Source organism: Chiloscyllium punctatum, chromosome 11 (genome assembly GCF_047496795.1).
Source record: "Chiloscyllium punctatum isolate Juve2018m chromosome 11, sChiPun1.3, whole genome shotgun sequence".
Lineage (NCBI taxonomy): Eukaryota > Metazoa > Chordata > Chondrichthyes > Orectolobiformes > Hemiscylliidae > Chiloscyllium > Chiloscyllium punctatum.
In genome coordinates this window covers 92,699,638-92,726,021 of record NC_092749.1, presented here as the reverse complement: position 1 = coordinate 92,726,021, position 26,384 = coordinate 92,699,638, and the positions used below count along the sequence as shown (strand labels likewise).

Here is a 26,384-nt window from a genome sequence, read left to right as displayed (position 1 = left end):
GGTATGTGGGGTTATTTAAAATGATTGGTCGAACTTGAATTTGTTTTTGTTTCATGGCAACACAACTCCAGCTATTTGTTTTGACCAAATGTTACAGTTTTAACTTTTTCAGAACACCCTATGCTTTCAGTCAGTCCTTGCTAGCTTCCTCTCTCTCTCTTAAAGAGGAACAGGTACAGTACACCTTCATAATAATATGAAGGGAATTTGGATTGGTTAGCTATATATTCAGTGTTGTGTAGAAGAATGGGGACTGATCTTACAGAAACCTATAAAATTCTAACAGAACTAGACAATGTGAACTCAGGAAGGATTTCAGATACATGGGAGTCCCGGACCAAGGGACAGTCTAAGGATATGGGGTAGGCCATTTAGGATTGAGATGAGGAGAAATTTCTTCACTCAGAGAATGGTGAACCTGTGCAATTCTCTGCCACAGAAAGCGGTTGAGGTCAAAATATTGAAGAACATGAAGAAGAAACAAACACTGGAATTTGGTATTCACTGCAGTTCCATAAAACCCAAGGCATTTTGTACTTCTGCAGGACTATATTTAAATACATTGAGGCACTGGAAGGGTCTGACTACTGAATGAACCACCATTGTACTTCGGCAGAAAGACCTCAGTCAGTAGTCTTGCCTCACTGTACATTGGTGGCAGCTGTGCCAAGCTTTAGTGTTCTCCTCGGCACGTAGCCCTGGACCTTGGAATGTGCCGGTTTGCAACACTCGGTTGAGGTCAACTCTTTGCACTGGAAGACCAACAAGTTTCAAGCAGACCAATGAGTTTATATCCTTCCAGGCAGAGTCATTGTTTATTTTTAAATCTGTCCCGGGATACAGCAGGTAGAACACAGATCCTGTGTTACGGAGTTGCTTGGGATGAAGCTCAACAAAAATCACTGCATCTCTCTCCAGACTTACTTTGCAAAGGCACATTCAAGCAGGAGATGTGTGATGATCTCTTCCTCACACAGCTGCTTTGAGGGCACTGGTGTGGGGAAAGAGAGTCTGGGCGTACATGAAGGATCTCACAAGTAGTCCCCTTTTCTCCACAATATAAAACAATTGTGGCAGTTTTCAGGATATCTTGTATAAACAAGTGGTCACTTACCAGTTGAACCTTGAGGACTGGATCCCTTTCAGTTGACAGATATTGGTTGATTTGAAGGTGCACTGGTTACCATATTTATTCCTGTACCTATGGGAATGCATTGCTGCAGTATACACAAAAACCTTCTCAATCTGGTTGATCTCATCAGTAGCAAAGTGCTGACGCAATGCAAACATGGCATTGATCAGCTGTGGCACAATCTGCTGTGATGATCCTACCCTCCTAATGTGCAGCTGCTGAGTTATGTTGAGGGACTGATTCTGTATTTGTAAAACCTGTATTAGGAGTAAAGGCATTGTCACAATAGTCTCACTCATTAGAGAGAGTTGACTGGTGGTGGCTTAACCTGAAATCTGCCATCCTTACCTGGTTTCACCTGTCTGTGCCTTCTGACCACAACAATGTGATTGACTCTAGAATCGAATATAATCAAGTAGTATGGAAACGGGCCCTTTGGCCTAACAATTCCACACCAACCCTCCGAAGAGTAACCCACCCAGACCAATTGCCATACCCTATTATCCTATATTTGCCCCTGACTTATGCACCTTACCTACACATCCCTGAACACTATGAGCAATTTAGCATGGCCAATTCACCTAACCTGCACATCTTTGGACTGTGGGAGGAAACTGGAGCATCTGGAGGAAACCCATGGAGACACAGGGAGAATGTGCAAACTCCACACAGACAGTTGCGTGAGGCTGGAAATGAATCCGGGTCCCTAGCACTGTGAGGCAGCAGTGCTAACGACTGAACCCCCTTGCTGCCCTCTTAACTGACCTCTAAGGCAATTAGGGACGGATAATAAATACCAGCCTAGTCAGTAACACCCACATCCTATGAATGAATTTTTAAAAACGTACATGTAGCTTCCAAAACACCAAACAGCACCACATTTCAAGCCTGACTGACAATCATAAGTTGGTTTACATACTCAGGATTATACAGCAAATGTTGTCCAATTGCAGAATCACATCTAATATCGGACACAGAGTTTTAAGTTTTGTAAGCCTGAGCTGATTTGGTACGGTCAGTATCTTAGATTAGATTCCCTACAGTGTGGAAACAGGCCCTTCGGCCCAACCAGCCCACACAGACTCTCCAAAGAACAACCCACCCAGACCCATTTCCCCTCTGACTAATGCACCTAACACTATGGGCAATTTAGCATGGCCAATTCACATGCCCTGCACATCTTTAGACTGTGGGAGGAAACCAGAGCATCCGGAGGAAACCCATGCAGACATGGGGAGAATGTGCAAACTCCACACAGACAGTCACCCAAGGCTTGAATCAAACCTGGGACCCTGGTGCTGTGAGGCAGCAGTGCTAACCACTGAGCCACCGTGCAGCCCCAAAAATTTGAAGGGATGTACTGTTTGATACAATCCACCAGTCTTTAGGTTGTATGACCTACGTACCTGACATCACATCAGCACTGAAATTCATATGCCACATTATTTAATTGGGTGAAAGACAAAACATCTTTTTGGCTAGATGGCGATATCATGTTAATAGCGAATACCATTTGTGTTGCTTCTGCGCAAAAGTTTTTCAAATTTTTGATTTATTTTACTATTGCACGGTAATCTGAGGTAAACCGGTCACTTTTCAGGAGCAAGAGTGATTACCCTTGGGTCCTTCATTAGTTTGCACAATACATAGCAAGGAAGATCTCAGTTGGGGAGCCATTATCCCACAAGATAGCCTTAATGCACCCTTTTCAGTATCACATTTATACAGTGAACAAATGACTCATGCACTATTTATAAGATTGCCATTAGGCCAATCATTAAGCATGTGAAACGATAGGAATAGCCTGTGAAAGTAGGTACACGGTAACAAAGAATCCCTAGCTGACTTCTCAACCAGGACTTCAATGAAAAGGAGTTAATTTGACTGTTCCATTTCAAAGGTGGATTCAAGCATAGGACAGAGCCCATTAAGACATATAAGGAAATTCTTACATGCAGTTACAAATTCAAGTACAGTAAAGATATCATCTACATACTAGAAATAAGAAACAGTTAGGAAACAAGTTGTCATTTCACTAGGACGTATTTCTCATGGAATCCAACAAAGAAATTTATGAGAACTAAGTCTCACAGAGATCCCATGGCAGCACCATCTATTTGGACATACACAGTGTCTTTAAAAGTGAATGCAAGTTACGGAGTTCATAAGTTTAATAAAATATTGATTCACACAATGTTTAGACCACCATGATAATACATAATGTCCAGTATGTCAGTTTCACAAACCCATCAATCACTCCTGTGCCCTCATGTGTTGACCCTGGCAAATTCACATTGCTCAGCATATCATGTGAATCTTTAACTATTAAAGCAGTAATGTTGTTATATGTTAGGAAATAATTGCACCTTAATAAATTTCAATATCTAGGGTTTTCCAGGTACATGCTGGTTAGTGGGTGGAAGTGAATTGGATTCTATCAAGTTTCAGACATGCCAGACTTCTTGCTTACTTAATTCCCTTCCATAAGCACCAGAACCCAATTTCCTTACCCCTCCCTCCATCTTATACCTGCTACAATTCTGCTCCTGTTCTCTGTTATATAGTTAATCATCACCTTAACCAGCTGAGCAGGCAAGCTAGATTCTATATTTCAGTATCTCAAGATTTAGTTCATATTGCAATTGCTGAAGTTTTACTGTCCAGGTTTGATACATCACTTCAATTACGTATTCTCTCCAACCTTGGGAAACTTTGGCCAAGTCAATTTGTTCTACGTAATTTTATAGATGGGGAATGCACAAGGACTGAAGATGGTGCACTAGAGAGAAATGGATATGGAACTCATACAACACACAATGGTTTAATATACACAGGCCAATGGAAAAATGACAAAGTAAGTGATATATTTAAACAATCTATTGTTAATGTTTGAAAAAAACAAACAATAGCAAGCATGAATGAAAGATGTGACAGCCAGCTGTTAAGTACTATCACAATATTTGCTTAAATAATTCTAAAAAGATTTTTCTTAAATGGGATTTCCTCAAAGCAGAAGGGAAATGGGAATCTTAGATGATTACTTTTTTCTTCCAATGACTCAATCTGTCTATTTAAATGATTTGTTAAAAATGTAAGAACTGTCTGTGAAATCTTAATTTTTCATTTCATCAGAGACCCTCAAGCCAGCACATTGGAGTTAGTGACTGTCTAATAGTTTACTGTCTATTAGACAGCAATACTGTTGTCAGGTATACGGGTTTAGAAAGGTACTACCCCAACAATTTGCTCAAAATTATGTGCAGCAATCTGTTCTACAAAAAATTTATTGTTTTGTGTTGTTTCACATCCTGCTTTAAACCATGACCAGGTTTTTTTAATCTTATCAATCAAAGAACAAGTCAAGTCTGTTGACTCTAACAAATAAAGGAAACTGCAAAGGAGCTCTGTTCCTGAGAAACTTTCTATGAATCATGACAGCCACTTCAGCTTTGTGTTTCGGTATTGTAAGATTAAACTTAAAATAAGTGCCTACACCTGCAACCACATTGGAAATTAGTTTATAATAGACCTCTCCAAAATATTTTTAAATTGTGTTTTTGCCAAACAGAATTACGTGTCATAAATGAATATGGAGAGGGCTGGGGAGGCTCAGTGGGTCTGGTGGCGTCTTTGGAGAGGGAAGCAGAGCGGCGTTTTGGGTCTGAAATGCATCGCCTTCAGTTCTGGGGATGAATGATGTTGGACTTAGCGCATTGACTCAAGTTTTTCTCTCCATAGATCCTGCCAGAACTGCTGAGGTTCCCCAGAACTCTCTATCTTTATTTCAGATTTCCAGCACAGCATTTTGCTTTTATTTGAGAATTACATAGCAAGAGTTTATTAAAAGCAGCTTCACAATTTGATTTTTCTTGTTTCAAAATCTTTAAAATGTACATAAGAACACTCACTGTCATTACTCACTGGGCAAGTTACTTACAGACCTATGTCATAGCTTTGGCTGGTGATGAATCAGTTATGATTGGACCACTAATTTGGCCTAGGTAGACCAAGTTTGATAAAATTCTGCTAGAGCTCCTTCCCTGATTGCTGACTCTATTTAGATGGATGAGCTCAGTATTGCATTTCAACCAAGTTAGAAATTTCTGATAGGGCTAATGTACATTGCATCTCCATCTGTTGAAGTACCTTAGCATGCATACACATTTGGAGAAATTGAGGACTGCAGATGCTGGAGACCAGACTCAGGGGTGTAGTGCCAGTGGGACACTGCAAGCCGGGTGGCGTCGGGGGTGGGGGGTGCCTCAGGCGCTAGCCCCTCATCAGGAATGGCCAGGTGGGGGGCTTATGCCTGAGCCATCAATTCTCATGCTGCCTGTCCTGCTGTGCTTTTCCAGCACCATATTCTCGATGATGCATAAACACCAGAGATTTTCAGCATTACGCTAGGACGACATCATATGTTCTAAATCTGTTATTGCTGTCTTCTCATGCACTCCAAACTACAGTCTGCCAAGGCCTGTTCTCAAGGCAGAACTATTTAGCTACATACTGAAACTGCTTGTAGGTACTTTTGGTCATGTCTTGGGATTTATTGCAGATACTGAAGTTTCTATTTTTATCTCTACTCACTTCCTTACATTTTGTAATAGTTTTGGAAGATGCAGTAGTTGAAAAGTGTTCCTGAGCTAGTAGCTGGGGACTGTACAATGAAATCACACCTTTTGTGATATAAATGCAGGAGGAAGAAGAGGAACCAAGAGACTGTAAAGAGAGGTAAGTTAACCAGACAGCATCAGAGAAGTGATAGGCCATCGAATGCATAGATGATAACATCCGGGCAGTAGGCATACTCCCTGAGACTTTATCAACAGTTTTTTGAGAGGCTCTATTTCAGTCATGTAACGTGGAGGTTTCTGGAGCCAAGGGCCACGACATGGACAGTTCTTACAACACAGAGAAAATGATCATAACTCTCATCAACTATATTATCAGCCCATACTAGAGAGCCACAGAGCAGATCAGTCAATTTGCTGTGAACTGCTTTATAATCAAAATTAACATCTTTCTCAGGCCACAACTCATTTTATATAATTTAGCCATACTTGACTGAGAGGACCAAACTTTCAGAAGTGCTGGGTATTCCATGTTTCTGATGTTGACATGAAAACCATGCTCAATCAACCTGTGTTTGCAAACATTAGAACACTGCATCCAACATTAGATGCGACTCTGATTTTGGACAACATTTACTAAGTAACCCTGATGGTATTAAGAAATATATTGGAAATCACTTTCAGATTATCAGTTGGGCCTTGCAGTGTAATTCATTTGTATGTTATTTCAGTTACATATATTTAGACCCTATTCTTTGAAAGCACAAAGAACTTCCATAAGTTGCACCTTTTTCATTGAAGAGAGGGTTATGGAGACTACCAATGCTTGCTGCATTCCTTATTGCCAACACCCTCATCAGTAAAGTTGTACCTACTTGGTCTGAGTATAATCAGCAAACTAAAACTGACTGTTAATTGTTAACCACGGTCCAACCAAGCAGCCCCTCTTCTCATTGCTGTATAAATTGGTATTCCCTTTCTAAGTTTGATTTGTTGTGCCCCAGTCCTGATTACTGCAAGACAAGACCTTGGACAAATGTCCCTTGGAAGAGTGAAAATGGATCTGTTTGAACTAGCACAAGTTTCAAATGGCCTTGTTAAGATCAAGTTTTCATAACTATAAGACCCTAAGACATAGGAGCAGGATTAGGCCATTCAATCATGATATATTTCTCAACCTCATTCTCTTGCCTTCTCCCTGTAACCCTTAATCCCCTTGCTATTCAAGAACCTATCTATCTTAACCTATTCGGCACATGACTTGGCCTCCTCAACTTTCTGCAGCAATGATTTACACAGATTAACCACTCTCTGGCTGAAGAAAGTTGTCCTCAACTCAGTTCTAAAGAGTTGTCCCTTCACTGTGAGGCTATGACTTCGGTTCCTGGTCTCACTGACTAGTGAAAACATCTTCTGCACTCCACGCTATCCAGGTCTTTTGGTATTCTGTAAGTTTCAGTGAGATCTCTTCCCATTCTTCTAAACTCCATCAAGTACAGACCCAGAGTCGTCAACAGCTTCTCATGTGACAAGCCCTTCATCCTTGTGATTATTCTTGTAAACGTCCTCTGGACCCCCTCCAATGCCAGTACATCCTTCCTTAGGTACAAGGCCCAAAACAACTCACAATATTCCAAATGCAGTCTGACCAGAGCTTTATACAGTCTTAGCAGTATATTTCTGCTCTTGTATTATTAACCCTCTTGAAATGAATGCTAACATTCTATTTCCCTTCCTAACTATCAAATTAACGTGCATGTTAAACCTAAATGAATTCTGAGCTAGGACTCCCAAGCCCATTTGTGCTTTAGATTTCTGAAGTATTTCCCCGTTTAGAAAATAATTTATGCCTCTATTCTGCCTATCAAAATGCATAACCTCTCACTTTCCCATGTTATATTCCATCTGTCACTTCTTTGCCCATTCTCTTAGCCTGTCCAAGTCTCTTTGCAGTCCTCCCATCCACCTATCTTTCTGTTATCTGCAAACTTAGGCTGGGACTTTTACCCCTGGAGCATAACTCTAAACCTTATAGAGGTTTATAAAATCATGAGGGACATAGGTAAGGTGAATAGCCAAGGTCTTTTTCCCAGGGTAGGGGAGTCCAACGCTAGAGGGTATGGATTTAAGGTGGCATGGGAAAGATTTAAAAGGGACCTGAGGGGCAACGTTTTCACACAGAGGGTGGTGCATATATGGAATGAGTTGCCAGAAGAAGTGATAGAGTACAATTACAACATTTAAAAGATATTTGGACAAGCACACGGATAGAAAAGGTTTAGGGAGATAGGACCAAACACAGGCAAATGGGGCTGGTTCTGAAAGGGACAAATTGGGCCAATAGTCCTGTTTCCATGCTGTATGACTCTATCCAGATCATTCATGTTTAACATGAATAGTTGTGGTCCCACTCAGACCCTTGCAGTACTCCACTTGTCACTGACTGCCAATCTGAAAAAGACATCTTTATCCCTACTCTCTGTCTTCTGCCAATCAGCCAGTCCTGTATCCATGCCACTTTCTTGCCCCTAACACCATGGCTCTAATCTTATGAGCAGCCTCCTGTACAGCACTTTGTCAAAGGCCTGCTGGAAATCCAAATAGATTATGTCCAATGGCTCTTCTTGGTCTAACTTGTTTGTTACTTCCTCAAAGAATTCTAACAAATTTGTGAAGCAAGAATTCTCCTTGAGGCAGCTGTGCTGACTCAGCCCTATTTTACCATCCACTTGCAAATACTTTGCAATCTCATCATTGATATTTTACCAATGACCATGGTCAGGCTAACCAGCTTATAGTTTCCTGTCTTCTCCTCCCTCCCTTCTTAAACAGTGGCATTACATCAGCTATTTTCCAGTCATTTTGGACCCTCCCTGACTCCAATGATTTCAGAAAGATCACCATCAATGACTACAAACTCCTCAGCTACCTCTTTCAGAATTCTAGGATGTAGTCCATCTGGTCCAGTGATTTATCCACTTTCAGATCTTTCAGCTTCCCCAACACCTCCTCCTTAGTGATGGCTACTACACCCACCTTTGCCCCCAACTCTCTTGAAGTTCTGATACTCTGTTGGTGTAAAAACTAATGCAAAGTATCTCCTCAGTTCCTCTGCTATTTCCTTGTTCCCATTACTACTTCTGCAGCCTCTTTTTCCAATGATCTAGATTACTTTACAGTGTGGAAACAGGCCCTTCGGCCCAACAAGTCCACACCGACCCACCGAAGCGCAACCCACCCATACCCCTACATTTACCCCTTACCTAACACTACGGACAGTTTAGCATGGCCAATTCACCTGACCTGCACATCTTTGGACTGTGGGAGGAAACTGGAGCACCCGGAGGAAACCCACGCAGACACAGAGAGAATGTGCAAACTCCCACAGTCAGTCGCCTGAGGCGGGAATTGAACCCAGGTCTCTGGCGCTGTGAGGCAGCAGTGCTAGTCACCGTGCCGTCTAATGTCCACTCTTGCCTCTCTCTCACCTTTTACATATCAATAAAATTCTTGCAATATCCTTTTATATTACTAGCTACTTTACTTTAATATTTCATCTTCTCTGCCCGTTAAATGCTTTTATAGTTGTCCTCTGCTGGTTTTTTAAAGGCTTCCTAATCCTCTGGCTTCCCTCCAATCGTCACTACGTTGTATGCATTTATGTTGGTTTTGCTTTTACGTTGTCCCTGATGTTCATCAGCCATGGTTGTTTCATTCTTCTCTTTATGTTTCTTCTGCCTTGAGGTGAATTTCTGCTGTCCCTCCCAAATTACCCCCAGAAACTGCTGCTACTGCTAGGCTTCCCTTCCAATCAGCTCTGGCCAGTTTCTCCCTCATGTCTTTGTAGTTACCTTTATTCAGTTGTAACATTATTACATCTGATTCCAGCTTCTCTCTCACAAATTGCAGGGTGAATTCTATATTATGGACACAGACCTTTAGGGGTTCGTTCACTTTAAGCTCCATAATCAAGTCTGTCTGATTCCAAACGTCAAATCCAGAATTGTCTGTTTTGCTCCATCACAAGCTGCTCCTTTTGGTGGTGGGATCTGACTGTAGGTGGCGAAACGGACCATTTTCACCACCTGCAGTCAGACCCGAACACCAAAAAGATATTTCCTTCTCCACCCCTATTTGCTTTCTTTAGGGACCACTGTCTCCAAGACTCCCTCGTCAGTTCCACAGTCCCCACCAACCTTTTCTGCATACTAGGCCCTTTTCCCTGCAACCGCAGGAAGTACATCTGCCTCTACACTTGCCTTCTCACCATTGTCCAAGGCCCCCGACAATCATTTCAAATCTGGCAGAGATTCACCTGCAATTCCATCCTGGTCTATTGCATCAATTGCTCTCGATTTGGTCTCCTCTAGCACACACTCGGGGATTGGTTTGTGGAGCACCTGCGCTTTGTACGCTTCAATCAGCACCACTTTCTAATTACCAGCCATTTCAACTCCCCCCTCCTACTCCCTTGGCGACATGTCCATCCTGGGCCTTCTCCATCGTTAAAATGAGGTCACATATGAACTGGAGGAACAACACCTTATATTTCACCTCAGTAGCTGCCTCAACATAGAGTTCACAAGCTTCAAAATCTCGCCACCCACAATCTCATCCCATTTCCACCTTCCCTATCTGCCTCCTTGACCTGACTTAACCTGTCCATCTTCCTTCTCACCTATCCGCTCCACTCTTCCCATTGACCAATCACAATAAACCCCCTACCTGCATCCACCTATCAGCACCCCACTGATCTTTCTGGTATCCCACCTACCTTTCCCCAGCCCTACCCTCCTATTTGTGAGCTCCCTTCATCCTTGCCAGTACTGAGGAAGGGTCCTGACCTGGAATGCACACTTCCCTGGTGCTCCGATGCTGTCTGATGTGCTGTGCTTTTCCAGCTCCACATTTTATCAACTGACTTCCAGTACCTGCTGTCCTTACTATCCAACCCTTCAAATCTTTCTGCTCTCACCTTAAAAATGAAGAGTGACCTGACTATGAAAAATTCAATAGAGTGGATTTAAAGAAGATGTTGCTGTTTGCAAGGGAAACCAGAACCATGGTCCATAAATATAAGATAAAGATAAATAAATGTAACAGGGAATTCAAGATAAATTTCTTCATTGAGGGAATAATTAGAATGTGGAACTCGCTACCACAAGGAGTTGTTGAAGTGAAGAGGATTTGAGAGGAAGCGAGATATAAGCATATATGGGAGAAATAAATCATATTAGATTAGATTACTTACAGTGTGGAAACAGGCCCTTCGGCCCAACAAGTCCACACCGACCCGCCGAAGCGAACCCCACCCAGACCCATTCCCCTACATTTACCCCTGCACCTAACACTACGGGCAATTTAGCGTGGCCAATTTATCTAACCTGCACATTTTTTGGACTGTGGGAGGAAACCAGAGCAAACCCACGCAGACACGGGGAGAATGTGCAAACTCCACACAATCAGTCGACTGAGGCGGGAAATGAACCTGGGTCTCTGGCGCTGTGAGGCAGCAGCGCTAACCACTGTGCCACCCACCACGCCCATATGTTGAGTGGATTTGACGAAAGAGGGTGGAGAGGAGTCTTGTCGGGAACTTAAACACTACCCTGGTCCAGTATGCAGTTCCATTGCGTATAGAACACAACCACCACCAGGTGGAGCAATGAGTACGCAATCCAAGTAACTTTGTTGTAACCACCGATACCATCTATCCCATCATCACACGTCTATTGCCACGATTTCATACACTTCACCGCCTGGATGAGGGAGAGTGAGTGCAGGAGCAACCCCAGTCAGCGTCATGGCCTTCCGGGTCCAGAGAGAGCCCCTACCTGGGCAGCATGGCCAGGCAGCGAGTGAGGCAGCGGCAGCAGAACAATTATGACAAAGATTGGGCGGCCAAGGAGTTCTATTCCGCAAATACCACTGTGGCAGGTGGAAGACCCCACTTTTTTAGCCCCAACTCCCGGGCACTCTCATTCCCAGCCTCCTAGTGTCAGCGGTGCATATACATGCAGACTCTTAACTAGTTAAAAACAATGACTGCAGATGCTGGAAACCAGATTCTGGATTAGTGGTGCTGGAAGAGCACAGCAGTTCAGGCAGCATCCAAGGAGCAGCGAAATCGACGTTTTGGGCAAAAGCCCTTCATCAGGAATAAAGGCAGTGAGCCTGAAGCATGAAGAGATAAGCTAAAGGAGGGTGGGGGTGGGGAGAAAGTAGCATAGAGTACAATGGGTGAGTGGGGGTGGAGATGAAGGTGATAGGTCAGGGAGGAGACTCAACCCCAGGAAATCAATGTGGACTTCAACAGTTTCCTCATTTCCCCTTCCCCCACCTCACCCTAGTTCTAAACTTCCAGCTCAGTAACTGTCCCCTTGACTTGTCCGGACTTGTCCTACCTGCCTATCTTCTTTTCCACCTATCCACTCCACCCTTTCCTCCTTGACCTATCACCTTCATCCCCTCCCCCACTCACCCATTGTACTCTATGCTACTTTCTCCCCACCCCCGCCCTCCTCTAGCTTATCTCTCCACGCTTCAGGCTGACTGCCTTTATTCCTGATGAAGGGCTTTTGCCCGAAACGTCGATTTTGAAGCTACTTGGATGCTGCCTGAACTGCTGTGCTCTTCCAGCACCACTAATCCAGACTCTTAACTATGCTTGTCACAGCCAGCAGATGTCATAGGCTGCGTCTCCACATGTGAGTGGACCATTTTGGTGTTCTACATAATCACACTTTTGTGTTATAAGTGCTTTTACATACACGTTTCTGCATTTCTGGAAACATCTCTTTCTCATTCTTTTAATTAATTATTTGCTTTATCCATTATCCATTTTCCTTTGTAACTGCACCATTCCACATATTTTATCCAACTGGTTGGAGATTAGTGGCAATACTAACTCCCGCCAATGCTACACGAGAGATGGACAAATCAATTTGGAACGACTGGCCACCAGTTCTGCACAACTTTCATTAGCAAACTCCTCACTTCGAAATGTTCTGGCACAATTCTGCGTGCAGCAATTGGGGAAAAAAAAAGTGAAATAAATTTGACGGTAAGTCTGGAATTAGCTCAATAAAGCACAGCAGAGCAACCCTGAAATACAACCGAGAAATATTCAGCAAGTCTCACATCTTTTGACCTGTTCACATCACAGACTTAGAGCCTTGAACTTTGTTTCTTTTTCCACAATGCTTCAGGACATGCTGTGTATTTCTTGTTTGTTTTTTTATTCCAAATGATTTGGTTGATATTAACAACTTTCAATGTCATTGAAAAGAGAAACTCTTTCAAAAGCAGTTTGTACAACATTCACACATCGAGATGATTGAAAAGTTGATGATTGGAATGGGAATGTGACTGTACCAATGCTACCACGCACAATGTGTTATGAGCTCTCACTTTGTTGAATAATAAGCGATTCTTTTAATACAATAAACATTGAATCTAAACAGTGGCACAGTGGTTGGCACTGCTGCCTCACAGCGCCAGAGACCTGAGTTCAATTCCTACCTTGGGCAACTGTTTGTGTGGAGTTTGCACATTCTCCCAGTGTCTGCGCGGGTTTCCTCCGGGTGCTCTTGTTTCCTCCCACAGTCCAAAGATGTGCAGGTCAGGTGAATTGGCCATGCTAAACTATCTGTAGTGTTAGGTAAGAGGTAAATGTAGGGGAATGGGTCTGGGTGGGTTGCTCTTTGTAGGGTCGGTGTGGACTTATTGGGCCGAAGGGCCTGTTTCCACACTGTAAGTAATCTAATCTAATCTAAATTAATAGGAATGTATAGTACTCTCATCTGGAATAACAGTAAATAAACATTTCTCTGCATTGTAAAGTACCTCTATTTTAATCAGGACTGACAGGCCTAAGAACTGATCTGGAGCTATGTGCTCCACAATTGGTTAAATTTCTGGTCTTATAGTAGTATTTGTGTGAATTTGCAGCTTATGCTGTTTATAAAGAAAAATTTCTGGAACACAATACATGATACATAAGTGTTTAAAGCACAGAAGACGACCATTCGGTCCATCACTCTATGCTGTTCAACAAAGATCTGACCACATTAATCACATTTTCCCACTCTTGGGCCATAGTCTTGGTGACTATGACTAAATACTGCTAAAATATGATAGAAATTTATGATGTAAACACCCTTTCAAGCAGTGAATTCATGACTCCCATCACCATCAGAGTGAACAAGGTTTTCCTCAACTCTCTTCTTAGCCTTCAACCACTTGTCTGAAATCTATACCCGTTAATTATTCACCCCTCTCCTAATGGAGAAATTACCTTCCTATTCACCCTATTGATACTCCTCACTGTCTATCCATCTCCATCAGATCCCCTCTCAACTTTTGCAGCTCCTTCGAAAACAACCCCAGCCTATCCAATATTTCGTCAACAATGAGAGCCTCAAGTCCAGGCATCAACCTAGTAAATCTCCTCTGCATCCTATCTAGTGCAACCATATCCTTTCAATAATGTGGTGACCAGAACTGCAACTACTCCTGCTGATTTATCTATTTTTAAGGCTGACAAACCTTCTGGTACCTCCTCTCTAGTGATAACTTCCAATATGTCACAGTTATAGAGGAGATGTACAGCAGTCCAACTCATCCTTGCTGACTAGATATTCTAAATTAATCTAGTCCCACCTGCCAGCACCCGGCCCATATCCCTCCAAACCCTTCCTATTCATATACCCATCCAAATGCCTCTTAAATGTTGCAATTGTACCAGCCTCCATCACTTCCTCTGGCAGTTCATTCCATACACACGTGTCCCTTAGATCAGTTTTAAATCTTTCCCTTCTCACTCTAAACCTATGCCCTCTAGTTCTGGACTCCCCATCCCAGGGAAAAGACCTTGCCTATTTACCCTATCCATGGCCCTCATGATTTTATAAACCTCTATAAGGTCACACCTCAGCCTCCGATGCTCCAGGGAAAACAGCCTAGCCTATTCAGCCTCTCCCAAAAGGTCAAACCCTTCAACCCTGGCAACATCCTTGTAAATATTTTCTGAATCCTTTCAAGTTTCACAACATCCTTCCTCGAGGAGGGAGACCAGAATGGCACACAATGGTTAGTGGCCTAACCAATGTCCGATATAGCCGCAACATGACCTCCTAACTCCTATACTCAATACTCTGACCAATAAAGGAAACCATACCAAACGTCTTCTTCACTATCCTATCTATCTGTGACTACTTTCAAGGAACTATGAATCTGCACTCCAAGGTCTCTTTGTTCAGCAACACTCCCCTGGACCTTATCATTGAAATGCATAAGTACTGCCCTGATTTGCCTTTCCAAAATGCAGTACCTCGCATTGATCTAAATTAACCATTTTCTGCCACTGGTCAGCCCATTGGCCCATCTCATCAAGATCCTGTTGTACTTTGAGGTAACCGTCTTCACTGTCTACTACACTTCCAATTTTGCTGTAATCTGCAAACCTACTAGCTATACCTCCTATGATCACTAAATGCAGTTGAACCAACCTCCACCACTTCCTCTGGCAGTTCATTCCATACACGCACCACCACAACTTAAGTTGTCCCTTAGGTCCCTATTAAATCTTTCCCATCTCACCATAAACCTCTCTATTTTAATGTCTATACATGTATCATTCTTTTCCATTGTGAAGCCTGATACAAAGTATTCACTGGGGTCTGTGCCCATGTCTTCTGTAACCACACACTGCAAGAAAGCAGGCTAGGTCAATGAAGTTAAGATATAGTCTAGTTATGATTCGGGGTACAAGCTCAAAGACCTGAATGATTTACTCCAGTTCCTTTGATCCTTCAATAAAAAAGTAATAATTTTACAGTATTGTGCTTAATAGAGTATATTACCTTAATGAGAGTTTTTCTTTCTCAAAGATAAATGGCGCTGGAAAACTGGAGCATCCATCAGGTGCAATATATGAAGGAGAATTTAAAGACAACAAATTCCATGGGACAGGCACCTACACATGGCCAAATCAGTTCAAATATATTGGAAGCTTCAATGAGAACAAGTGAGTGACTGTAGACATTAAAATAGAATCTGGTTATTTAGTTCGAGAGGAAGATATGCAAAAATAGGTTTCTATAGATACACACCATATTATAAACACAAATTGGATGCATTGCATGTGCTCTCCAGTGATCAACTAATATGTCCATTTTTACTGTGCAATGCCATTTTATATCAATTGAAAAGCAAACAGACTCTTTGTTATCCTTAATAGTCGAACTAGTTTTTTTCTTTCCAAAATCACAACTTTATGTCTGATAAGCAAAAATATTGAAAGAAAATAACTTGTTTCATAATGCACCTATGATTTTTCTCCTTGGTTATCTGGAGGCAAATCTTCAATTTTGGGAAGAGTCCAGGATGATTCTGGAAGGTTGCAATCCTAATACATACTTTGCGACAAACAATATGAGTAATTGAACATAGCCCCATTCTCTCTGCTCACAATGTAGTAGTTGGCAATATGCTTACAGTCTAAAATTACTATTTATCGTTCAAGTATACTGCCTCTATTAGGACTGGCCTATCAAGTGCAAGCAACTCCTTGTTCCTTTCTTTAAATTAATAAATTCTTGGGATCCGAGCATCATTGGTAAAGTGGATATTAATTACCCAACTCTAGTTGCCAGTTTTGATGTAGTTGAGTGCTTGCTCAACTACTTTGGAGAACAATTAAGAATCAACCTCTCTGGTGTTGCATTGGAGTCACATGAAAGTCAGGTCAAGGGAGGAGGAAGATTTTCTTCCTAACAGAAAAATAGTGAAAGTTTGGTTTCTGTTTATTCATTCTTACACTAATAGCACCATTTTATTTCCACATTTTAAAAATTAGAGTTCATTTTCAAACTGCTGAGGGGATAAAAAATTCTGTGCAATATTAGCCCAGGCCAATGTTTAGTATTCCAATATGTAACTACTATGCTTCTGTACTCATAGTCTCATTTGCAAGGAAGAAATTCTTGTATTTTAGGTCTTCAACTGGAAACAATGAAGTCAAAATAAATTAATTTTACTAATAACATCCTTATTTGGATTTCTGAAGTAATTGACCCTTTCTTGTGACACATACAAGCTGACTCTTACAAGTTTGAGTCCAGCAATTTATATCTGGAATCATGGAGACTCTGCAGCACTCCCAAAACGGCAGGCAGGTCCTAGGTATGGAGTTCTCAAGTCCACTTCTGATAGATCCCATTTTTTTGCTGGTTGGAGAAAGGGATCAAGGAAATCCAAATTCAGCTAGACCCCCTGAACTCAGTGCAAATGTCCTCATTTTTGCTGTAGCAATGACTCAGTGCTGAAGTCATGAATTTATAGGCATGGTGGCTCAGTGGTTAGCAATGCTGCCTCACAGTGCCAAGACCCAGTTCAATTCTACTCTTGGGCAGCTGTCTGTGTGGAGTTTGCACATTCTCTCAGTGTCTGTATGGATTTTTGCCAGGTGTTCCAGTTTCTTCCCACAGTCCAAAGATGTGCAGGTTAGCTGGATTGGACATGCTAAATTGCTTATAGTGTTCAGGGATTTATAGGTTAGATGCATAAGCAATGGGAAATGCTGGGTTACAGGGAGGGGGTAGGGAGTTGGGTCTGGGTGGGATACTCTGCGGAAGTTTGGTGTTTGGCCAAAAGGCCTGTTTACACACTGTAGGGATTCTGATTATGTGTTTTTGGAATAGCTATATAGAAAGACTCTTAAAGGACAGATAAAGCCTGATTAACTGTAATGATGTAAAATTATTTAAATACCATGCCCTTCAAAAAATAAAAAAGGTTTCCAGCAAGAGTTTAAAAAACTCTTGAAACAATTACAGAGCTATTTGTTGACATTGATTTTAAAAAAATAGCTGGTTTTGTGGAATTATGAATAAACATTAATTTTTATTAGAGATTAACCAAATGAGATTAAAAATAGGCTTTCATGTATGAGGTTTTTTTAAGGTAGTGAAGGTCATATAAATTTTTTAGACCTTTATTTCATCTCAACATGGCTCCTGAAGTTTACTAGTGGTGGATTCTGGGAGAATTGATATGGATTGTGTAAGGGATCATGCGAATGGATGGTATAATGGGTGGGGAGGGTTTCAATCCACTTCTTTGCAAAACTATGTTCTGATTTAAGTTTTTTTTCTCTATCAATATCTGTAGTTAAGAAATCCTATTCCCATGCAGAAATATTTGAAGATCTCATTTTGGCCTATCTATTCTGGATGATAAATTTCAATGTAAATGCAATCACCCTTAGACAGCCCTTTCGAGGAATAGTAATAATTCCTAACTATCAGTCATTCATTTGTATACAGTCAGTTCTTTCATAACTGTTCTTAGTTATGTTCTTATCCAACCCCGCATTATAGAAAAATCACATCTTCGAAACAGCGCTTAAAGTGTTAGCGATGCAATTGCATTACAACCAACATATGTTTTAGAAGTGTGCATTACAAATAGTATCAATTCATCAATCACGTTCCAGTGAATTCACGTTGATGAAACACACAATATAGCAGAATGACCTGTATTCCTAAGAGTTTGGCTACTTTCAAATCAGACGTTGGTAGCCATTTGAAAGTATCCAAGCTAATTCTTAACTATTTCTCGCTCAGCATCAAAGTCCAAGAACTGGGTTTTCCCTAATTTTGAGTGTTGTTTATGACAAATTCATGATGGGGACTCTCACGCCAATTTTTATCAAGCAGATGTCTGCTCTTCAACTCATTCATTATGCAACCAGTTTGTTCAGAAGTCGTGATGGAAGTGTTTGCTGCTGCTGGGATGTTCCGGTATTCGTGTCACTGACGCCAAATTAAAGCCCAGCTCCATTGTACTTCAGACACTGAAAGCCAGCAACTGCCAATCTACCTGTGTGCTCGACAATTATCATTGAAGGTTTGGGCTTGAAAGGAAAGCTTGAGCCTTGCTTTTTCAACAGGGATTTGGAGAAGCTGGTGGGCAGAATGGTGGAGAGGACTGTCAAAGAACACTACCCAACCAGATGAAACCAGCCTGAACATAGATAGCAGCCAGGGTTAGTGCAGGATGAAGGTCATTGATCTTCTACACTCTGCAGCTGGTCAAGGAAAAAATGCCCCCAGTCACTAGCATTCAGAGGACTAGAGACCAGGCATTTGTTCAGGCTCAGTCAAAACATCATCCCGTGGCATTGGATAGTAATAATTTTATGAAACTGCATAGACAGGCACAGGAACACTTGGTAGGTTTGTCAGTGGTGCTTACCTTCTCCAGCCGTAACTTACTATCAGTCACGTTATACCTTTTCCTGCACTATTTGCATGGGTTTGCAACAGGGACAATACAACCAACCCTTGCTGCATGCATTCAGGATGGGTGCACTGATACTCTGTGGGGAATATCAAAACCATAATAATGTTTCCATAATGTGATGCCTAAGCAATCATAGCAAACACAAATGAGGTTTCACTTTCAGCCATAAAGAATATTGCATGGATCCCTGTCAGAAAAAGGACAATATAATGTCTTTTCATGGATTTCTGTGATACTTCACTTTATTGAGATACATGTGGCTCAAGCCATTTAATCAAACACCATCAGAAGGTTATAAGGCTCATTGTCCCTCCACCCACCAACACATCCAAAAAATGCACCGCTGACTATAACTGACCACATTCTTACATTATATAGGTGCAAAGATAGCCCCTCCAAGGCATGTAGTAATGAAACTTGTGGAATATTGGCAAATGCAGGCAACACTTATGAGCTTGCCTGTGACCATCAACTTTACAGAGATGAAAGGATTCAAATATTATAAGAAATGGAACTGCCAGGATTGCTCGAGGCTAAGATGGCTCAGCATGCTGTCTTAGTAGTTAACACTGCTGCCTTACAGTGCCAGGAACCTGGGTTTGATTCAGCTTGACTGTCTGTGAGGAGTTTGCGTGGGTTTCTACTAGGTGCTCTGGTTTTCTCCCACAGTCCAACGATAAGCAAGTGGAGAAGGTGATCACTTTCTCCCTCACCTTCATCCACCTATCGCTTTCCCAGTTACCTCCCCTCAACCCCACCCCTTCCCATTTATCTCTCAGCCCCGACCCACAAGCCTCATTCCCGATGAAGGGCTTATGCCCAAAATGTCGATTCTCCTGCTTCTGGGATGCTGCCTGACCTGCTGTGCTTTTCCAGCACCACACTCAACTCTGATCTCCAGCATCTGCAGTCTTCACTTCTCAGAATTGAACCTCTGGATGTCTGATTAATTTACTTGTTTCTACCAGGACTTCACATTGCAAACATGTCCACTTGTCCCTGCAGACCAAACATAAATTTACAGTTGAGGAAGGATGACTCGACCGGAATGGTTAATTTTGATTTCTCTCCATAGATGCTGCCAAACCTGCTGAGCTTTTCTAGCAATTTCTGTTTTTGTTGTTGTAAGTTACAGGCTCCACCAGATAGTCATCATTGTCCCCCAATTCTTCATTTTGTTTTGTTGCCCGTCAACCCCCTCAGCTTTCAGGATCCCCATGTCCCTGCCCAACCTTTTTATCTGATCATAAATATCCCAATTTTCCTCTCAGTATTTGGCTTATTGCATTGTCATATCCTCTCTGGTTCCACTGAAGTCAAAGTGGTTGTGACATGTAAAAATAAAATCGTCACACAATGCCCCATACCCCGACTCCCAAGACAATGTAAGATTCCACCCTTATATTTAGAATTGCCACTTGTCAATGTCATTATCCTCTCCACACATTCTGATCCCAGTTGATGTTATTATTGGACAATTTCGATCCCTAACTGAAATTTGGCTTGACAGATCATATTGTATTTTGTTTTGGTTTTGATGTGGTGGTTTCTCAGTGAAACATAAGCATCCAATAATGCAGATTTATTTTTAACAAATAAACATAAATATATTAAACAAGAGAAATAAAGAAATAAAAACAAACCAGGCTATTTACTTTAAATTTGTGTTGTAAGATTTTGAAACACGCAGTGAAATATAATCTCGTTAAACCCAAAACACTCCTTGACAAATCCCAGGGTTTTATCCAAACGTGTCCAGTGTGGAGCTTTCAGTACTTCCTTACCATAAGGTAATCTAGTGATAATAAATCTTAACTGCTTTCTCCCTTTCTCAAGAACAACTTAACACCTGAAAATATCTGCCAAACTACCAAAACTGAAAAGGGTCTTTCTCTCGAAACTACACAGGTTTCACTCAAGCTTAAAAAAACTCCAGAAACTTCTCAAGAAACCTTGATACACAGTTGTTTATCTTATTACATCAGATGCCCTAAGGTAAATTAAAGGGCTTAAAAACATCGTCCTCATAACTGTTTTTATAAAATCACCATTACGACAGAAACACTCAAGTTAATTATTTATTCCTTCAGATGTACAGATAATTCATGTTTAAAAATATGTATAAGTGGGCATGGTGGTCTCACAGCACCAGGGATCCAAATTCAATTCCACCCTCAAGTAACTGTGTGGAGTTTGCACATTATCCCTGTGTCTGCGTGGGTTTCCTCCAGGTGCTCTGGTTTCCTTCCACATTCCAAAGATGTGCAATTTAGGTGGATTGGCCATGCTAAATTCCCTGAAGTATCCAGGGATTGTAGCTTAGCCTGATTAGTGGGGTTACAGGGATAAAATACGGGTGGAATGCTCTTCAGAGGGTTGGTGTGGACTCAATGAGCTGAATGGCCTGCTTTTACACTGTAGGAATTCTATGATCACACAGTTTAAATCACAAGTATCACCCTTGCCTCAAATGTGAACTTCTCACTTTACCCAACTAGACTTCTTTCTGATGAGACTCTGACCATTATTGCCAAACCCTCAGGACTGATTTGTGGTGACAGCCCCTGTACTAATGTCCCTTCAGCTTCCCAACAGACTTACCTGTAATCTTCTAACAAACTGGGCTTGACCGAGCACTGAATGGAACCCAATTCCTGGATACCAAATAGAATGATCCCGGACAGCAGTAAGACCAAGAGGCTGACTGATCATTGCCAATCTCCGTACTGTAATCAGACAAACCCATTGACTGACTGTGATGATACACTCTGACTGATTCTAGTGCCCCTTAGGCCTCTCTGTAGATTGGTACTTTTTGAATTTCAGGCATGGCATTTTGGTTGAAGCATGTGTGTTTACCATATTAATACCTACAGCAAATGCCAGAAGCTAAATTGATGTAGTATGATGCTGCAACATGTCTATCCCCTTGACTGTTCATTACTGCCCAAGCATGTCAAGCCACCTGCCCTTCTCTTTGTGCTAAAAGTCATTGCAAACCAGAAATGCTAAGTTTCAAATTAAGCATAAAGTGAGTGAGTGCTAAGAAAACAAGCTAACAGGCATAAGATGAATCCAATGTAAATGCATGTGCTGCATGTGTACTAATGTGTGCAAGACAACTTGGAGAAGAATTCAAGGTTAAATGTTCATGAATTCCAAAGTGGAGTTCTGAAAGGTTGAAGAGGTGTGAGTTGACTAATAGTAACCATCATGATGTGATGAGGCTAGTAGTTGGTGATGCCCACTTGCTTGGAGGAAGGGTGAAAGAGGAGTGTCACCATGAGGCAAGCAAAGCTAAGTGATAGTGACATTGTTGCTGGATGAAGATCTAGTGAAGTAAGGGATGAGCTATCAGAAATTGGTATTCTCACATTCTATTTTCTCAGGAAGGATAGGGAGCTGCATAGAAGGAGGTGAGATTCAAATGTATTGAAATAAGAAAGTTACCACAAAATTGTAATTCTTTTTCTTGACACTGGGAATTTGATTTTTCTCATTCTCAATGTACTTTTCCAACTTTCTCACGATTCCCTATGCTCTTCAAGGCCTGGGAAAACTCTGTCCCAAGACTTTTTAAATTAATCAATGAGATTTTAAAGATTAATAGTCTGTATGTTATGATTACTGATTCCTTTGAGAACTCACTAACATGCATAAAAACTGACCTTTTAAGAAGCCATGTGAAGTTTATCTATATTCTACAATGTTCATTCCATCCTACTTGATAGTATTTCTAATGTAAAATTATGTAGAGAAAATTTACATGTCATTTCAAATATATACCTTCTCATAAGTTCTTCCTTTGCAGATTGGAAGGAGAAGGCAAGTTCATAGATTCAGAAGGTTATGAATGGGTTGGCACATTTCATAACAGAGCTGCACCAGCTCTCAAGTTGAAAATGGATATGTAATCCCTGAACGGATGAAACTTGTTCCTGGAATGTTGGCATTTGATTTTTAAAGTACTTTTTATGCAACTAAAACATTAAAGAAAAATATAGTTTTATTTCAAAGAATCTGCCTTATACAAATTCTGTTTGGCTTACATGAAATCATTCAATTGGCTGGTTCTAACATGTTTAATAAAACAATACAACATTAACTGGAATATTCTGTCTGTCCATCTCTTGTATCCTAATCAAATTATGTAAAAACATTCATCATGTGTTGCAGATGGGAAGCTGTGTTGGTGGGAGCACTTATCCTGAAATGTGTGCTGTAATGAGAGTTTAGCTTACATACTTAAAATTGTCACAATCTAATAGACCCTGCATAAGAGGAAAAGTATCAATATTACATGAAAAAGCCAGCTGATGAGTGGAACCAATCATTCCATACTCTTACGAACATTTATTTAGTTACAAATTATCCAAATTTCTACAGCAGTAGTAAAGTTATTGGTCAATCCATTGAATATAGGAATTGGAAGGTCATGTTATGACAGTACAGTCACTTTTGGAATATTGTGTTCAGTTCTGGTCTCCCTGCTATAGGAAAGATGTTGCTATATTTGAAAGGGTACAGAAAAGATATATGAAGATATTGCCACGACTGGAGGGTTTGAGCGAGAGGGAGATGTTGAATAGGCTGTGTGGTGACCTTATAGAGGTTTATAAAATCATGAAGAACATAGATAAGGTGAATAGCCAAGGTCTTTTTCTCAGAGTATGGGAGTCCAAAACTATATGGCATAAGTTTAAAGTGACAGTGAAAAGATTTCAAAGGGACCTTTTCACACAGAGTTGTGCGTGTATAGAATGAGCTGCCAGAGGAAGTGGTGGAGGCTGGTACAATTACATTTAAAAGTCATTTGGACTGGTTCTTGGATAGGAAAGGTTTAGAAAGGATATAGACCAAACACAGGCAAATGGGTCTAGTTCAATTTAGGAAAGCTGGTCAGCATGGACAAAGGATCTGTTTCCATGCTGTACGACTGACTTTATGACTCAATAACTAAACTGATTTCCACATTAACTTCAATTTTTCTGTTGTCTTTGAAATTGGAATACAAATGTTGTGACACTTAAGGATTTCAGATTTATTGCACTGAAACTACATCAGCTGCAGTGGGGTTTTAACTCATGTCCCTAGAACATTGGACTGGGTCTTTGGATTGCTAGTCAGTAACATCATTATTTTGCCATCACCTCACCAAATGCAGATTTTGCATAGACTATAGAAAGGTCAACATAATAACAAAGGAAAGTTCAACTCCTTCCTCAGTTGTAAAATGGTATTACTAGGAGATGACAGTGCCAGATTTCAAACCAAAATAGAATTGTTAAAGGGATACCACCAGATTCCTTCAACACCCAGAGCAATAGCAGCATCTCGCTTTGTCACGCCAACAATCTTGCCAATGCTGAGTGACACCATTCATGCTAAAACAACGGTCCAGCAACCTTCCATCTGATGCAGCGAGTGGTAGCCAGTGTGCTTACCTGCATGGTTACATCGATGTGCTGGCATGCAATGACTACTCGGAACAGCTTGAAACTTCATTCTGAAAATTGCAATCAGCTGATTTTGTGGGTGGGTGTGGGGTGGGGGGGGGCGTGAAGGGATTAACTGTATATCTGTCTCATCTGCAAATCTGGTGAGACTACATTCACTTCCTTCCTCCAACTTGCTAATATATATTGTAAACAGTTGTGGTCCCAGACTGATCCCTGTGGAACCCCAATGGTCATGGGTCACCAAAAAAACCTCTCACAGGCTCTGAGATTCCAAATTAAAGAAACCTGCAATCAAATTTCTACACATGCAGCTTATGCTGTGTAGATTACAAATTGATAAATTACAAATCCTAGACATAATCAACCCTTACCCTGATATTGATCATTACAAGTTAATCCCAGCAGAGAGATCACAAGAAACATTTAAAGTGTTAACTTGGCGTGAACAATTCACAAATGCATTCCAAAGTCTCACATGTACATGGGGGTCAGAGATCATTTCCTTGCACATTTATCTAATATTTCACAAAATGCAATGTATGTAATGTTATATGTAAAGTTGCCTTCCTTGGGCGAGATTTGGTTGGAGGAAAATGTGTCAGTGCTCCTACGACACTTAAAATCTACTATGTGTGTGCAATATGGCTTATAATCATACATTTCAGTAAAGGCGCACTATATTAAAAGGTCCATACTGAGGCACCCCACTGCCTTCCTTGTCAGAGGCCTCGAATGTTCCACTGTGTTGAGGACTATGATAAACTCACATATACGTGTACTGAGTCTGCTGACTGATCACATTACGAAGAAGCTGCTTTGTTTCTGATATCCTCAGGAGAGACTCATTGTATTCTTCACCAATGGATCAACCCACACTAAGTACCATCATTGCTGTGACTGCAGCACCACAAAGGGCCACAGAAATTGAGAACTCATGTCACTGAGGCCAGGACCAGCAGCTTCCAAATAAAGAATTTGCAGGGTACATCAAGCTGTAGAGGAGATAGAGGACCAATTGATTTTTGTCCTCGAACCACTGCTTCCATACACACGAGACGAGCCCTCGCCATCACCCCCCACTTTCATCTATATCGCATTCCCAGCTACCTCCCTCTCATTTATCTCTCAGACCCCAGGGTACCCCCACATTCCTGATGAGGAGCTTATGCGCGAAAAGTTGACTCTCCTGCTCCTCGGATGCTGGCTGACCAGCTCTGCTTTGCTAGCATCACACTTTTTGACTCTGATCTCCAGCATCTGCAGGCCTCACTTTCTCTTAGTAGCGGCACATTCTTCCACCAGGGAGATCATGAGGCAGACAATAAGCCTTCACAAAATGAGGTTCCAATGCTTGGATGGGTCTAGGGGTGACCTTGGAGTGAAAAATGTGTTGGTGGAAAAGCGCAGCAGGTCAGGCAGCATCCAAGGAACAGGAGAATCGACGTTTTGGGCATAAGCCCTTCTTCAGGAATCGGAAACAGAAAGTGACCTTGGAGTGCTCTACCGAATTCCCATATTGTAGTAGCATGACCCCTGACTGGGGACAAAGATTCAGGAGGCAGACAGGATACAGACACGCAGCAGACTTTTATTCAAGCAAATATCAGATAAGACAGGGAAAGGGCCAAAGGAACTTCCCAATTCTGGCTTCGACGTGTGAACATAATCATTCACTTCAGCTCAGATTGGAAGAGAGATCAATGGCACACCCTGATTTTTAGAGTGAAAAAAGTATTTTTTATACATTGCGTTACAATGATCATACATATGGTTACTGTGGCCTACCCGCTCCTCAATGGGACCGATTCTGTAAAACACCTGATATCAATGATGGGCTTTCATATAGACAATCCTTGGAGTCTTTCTATGTTGCATTCCAAAGTTACTAGCTGTTCTCCTTTGGTCATGTCCCTG

At 41.4% G+C, this 26,384-nt stretch overlaps 1 protein-coding gene across 2 annotated transcripts in view; it reads left to right on the top strand.

Annotated features, from left to right (window-relative positions):
• The window catches only part of morn2 (MORN repeat containing 2), a 37,954-nt gene extending 14,856 nt beyond the window's left edge, over positions 1-23,098 (top strand). Inside the window, exons 4-6 of one of the 2 annotated variants that reach the window (XM_072581278.1) lie at positions 3,880-3,986; positions 15,597-15,733; positions 22,823-23,098. In XM_072581278.1, the coding sequence (XP_072437379.1) occupies positions 3,880-3,986; positions 15,597-15,733; positions 22,823-22,925 (347 nt within the window). In that variant the 3' untranslated portion in view covers positions 22,926-23,098. The remainder of the gene's footprint in view (positions 1-3,879; positions 3,987-15,596; positions 15,734-22,822) is intronic. The other variant, XM_072581279.1, reaches the window with a different exon arrangement.
• Positions 23,099-26,384: the final 3,286 nt, after the last annotated feature.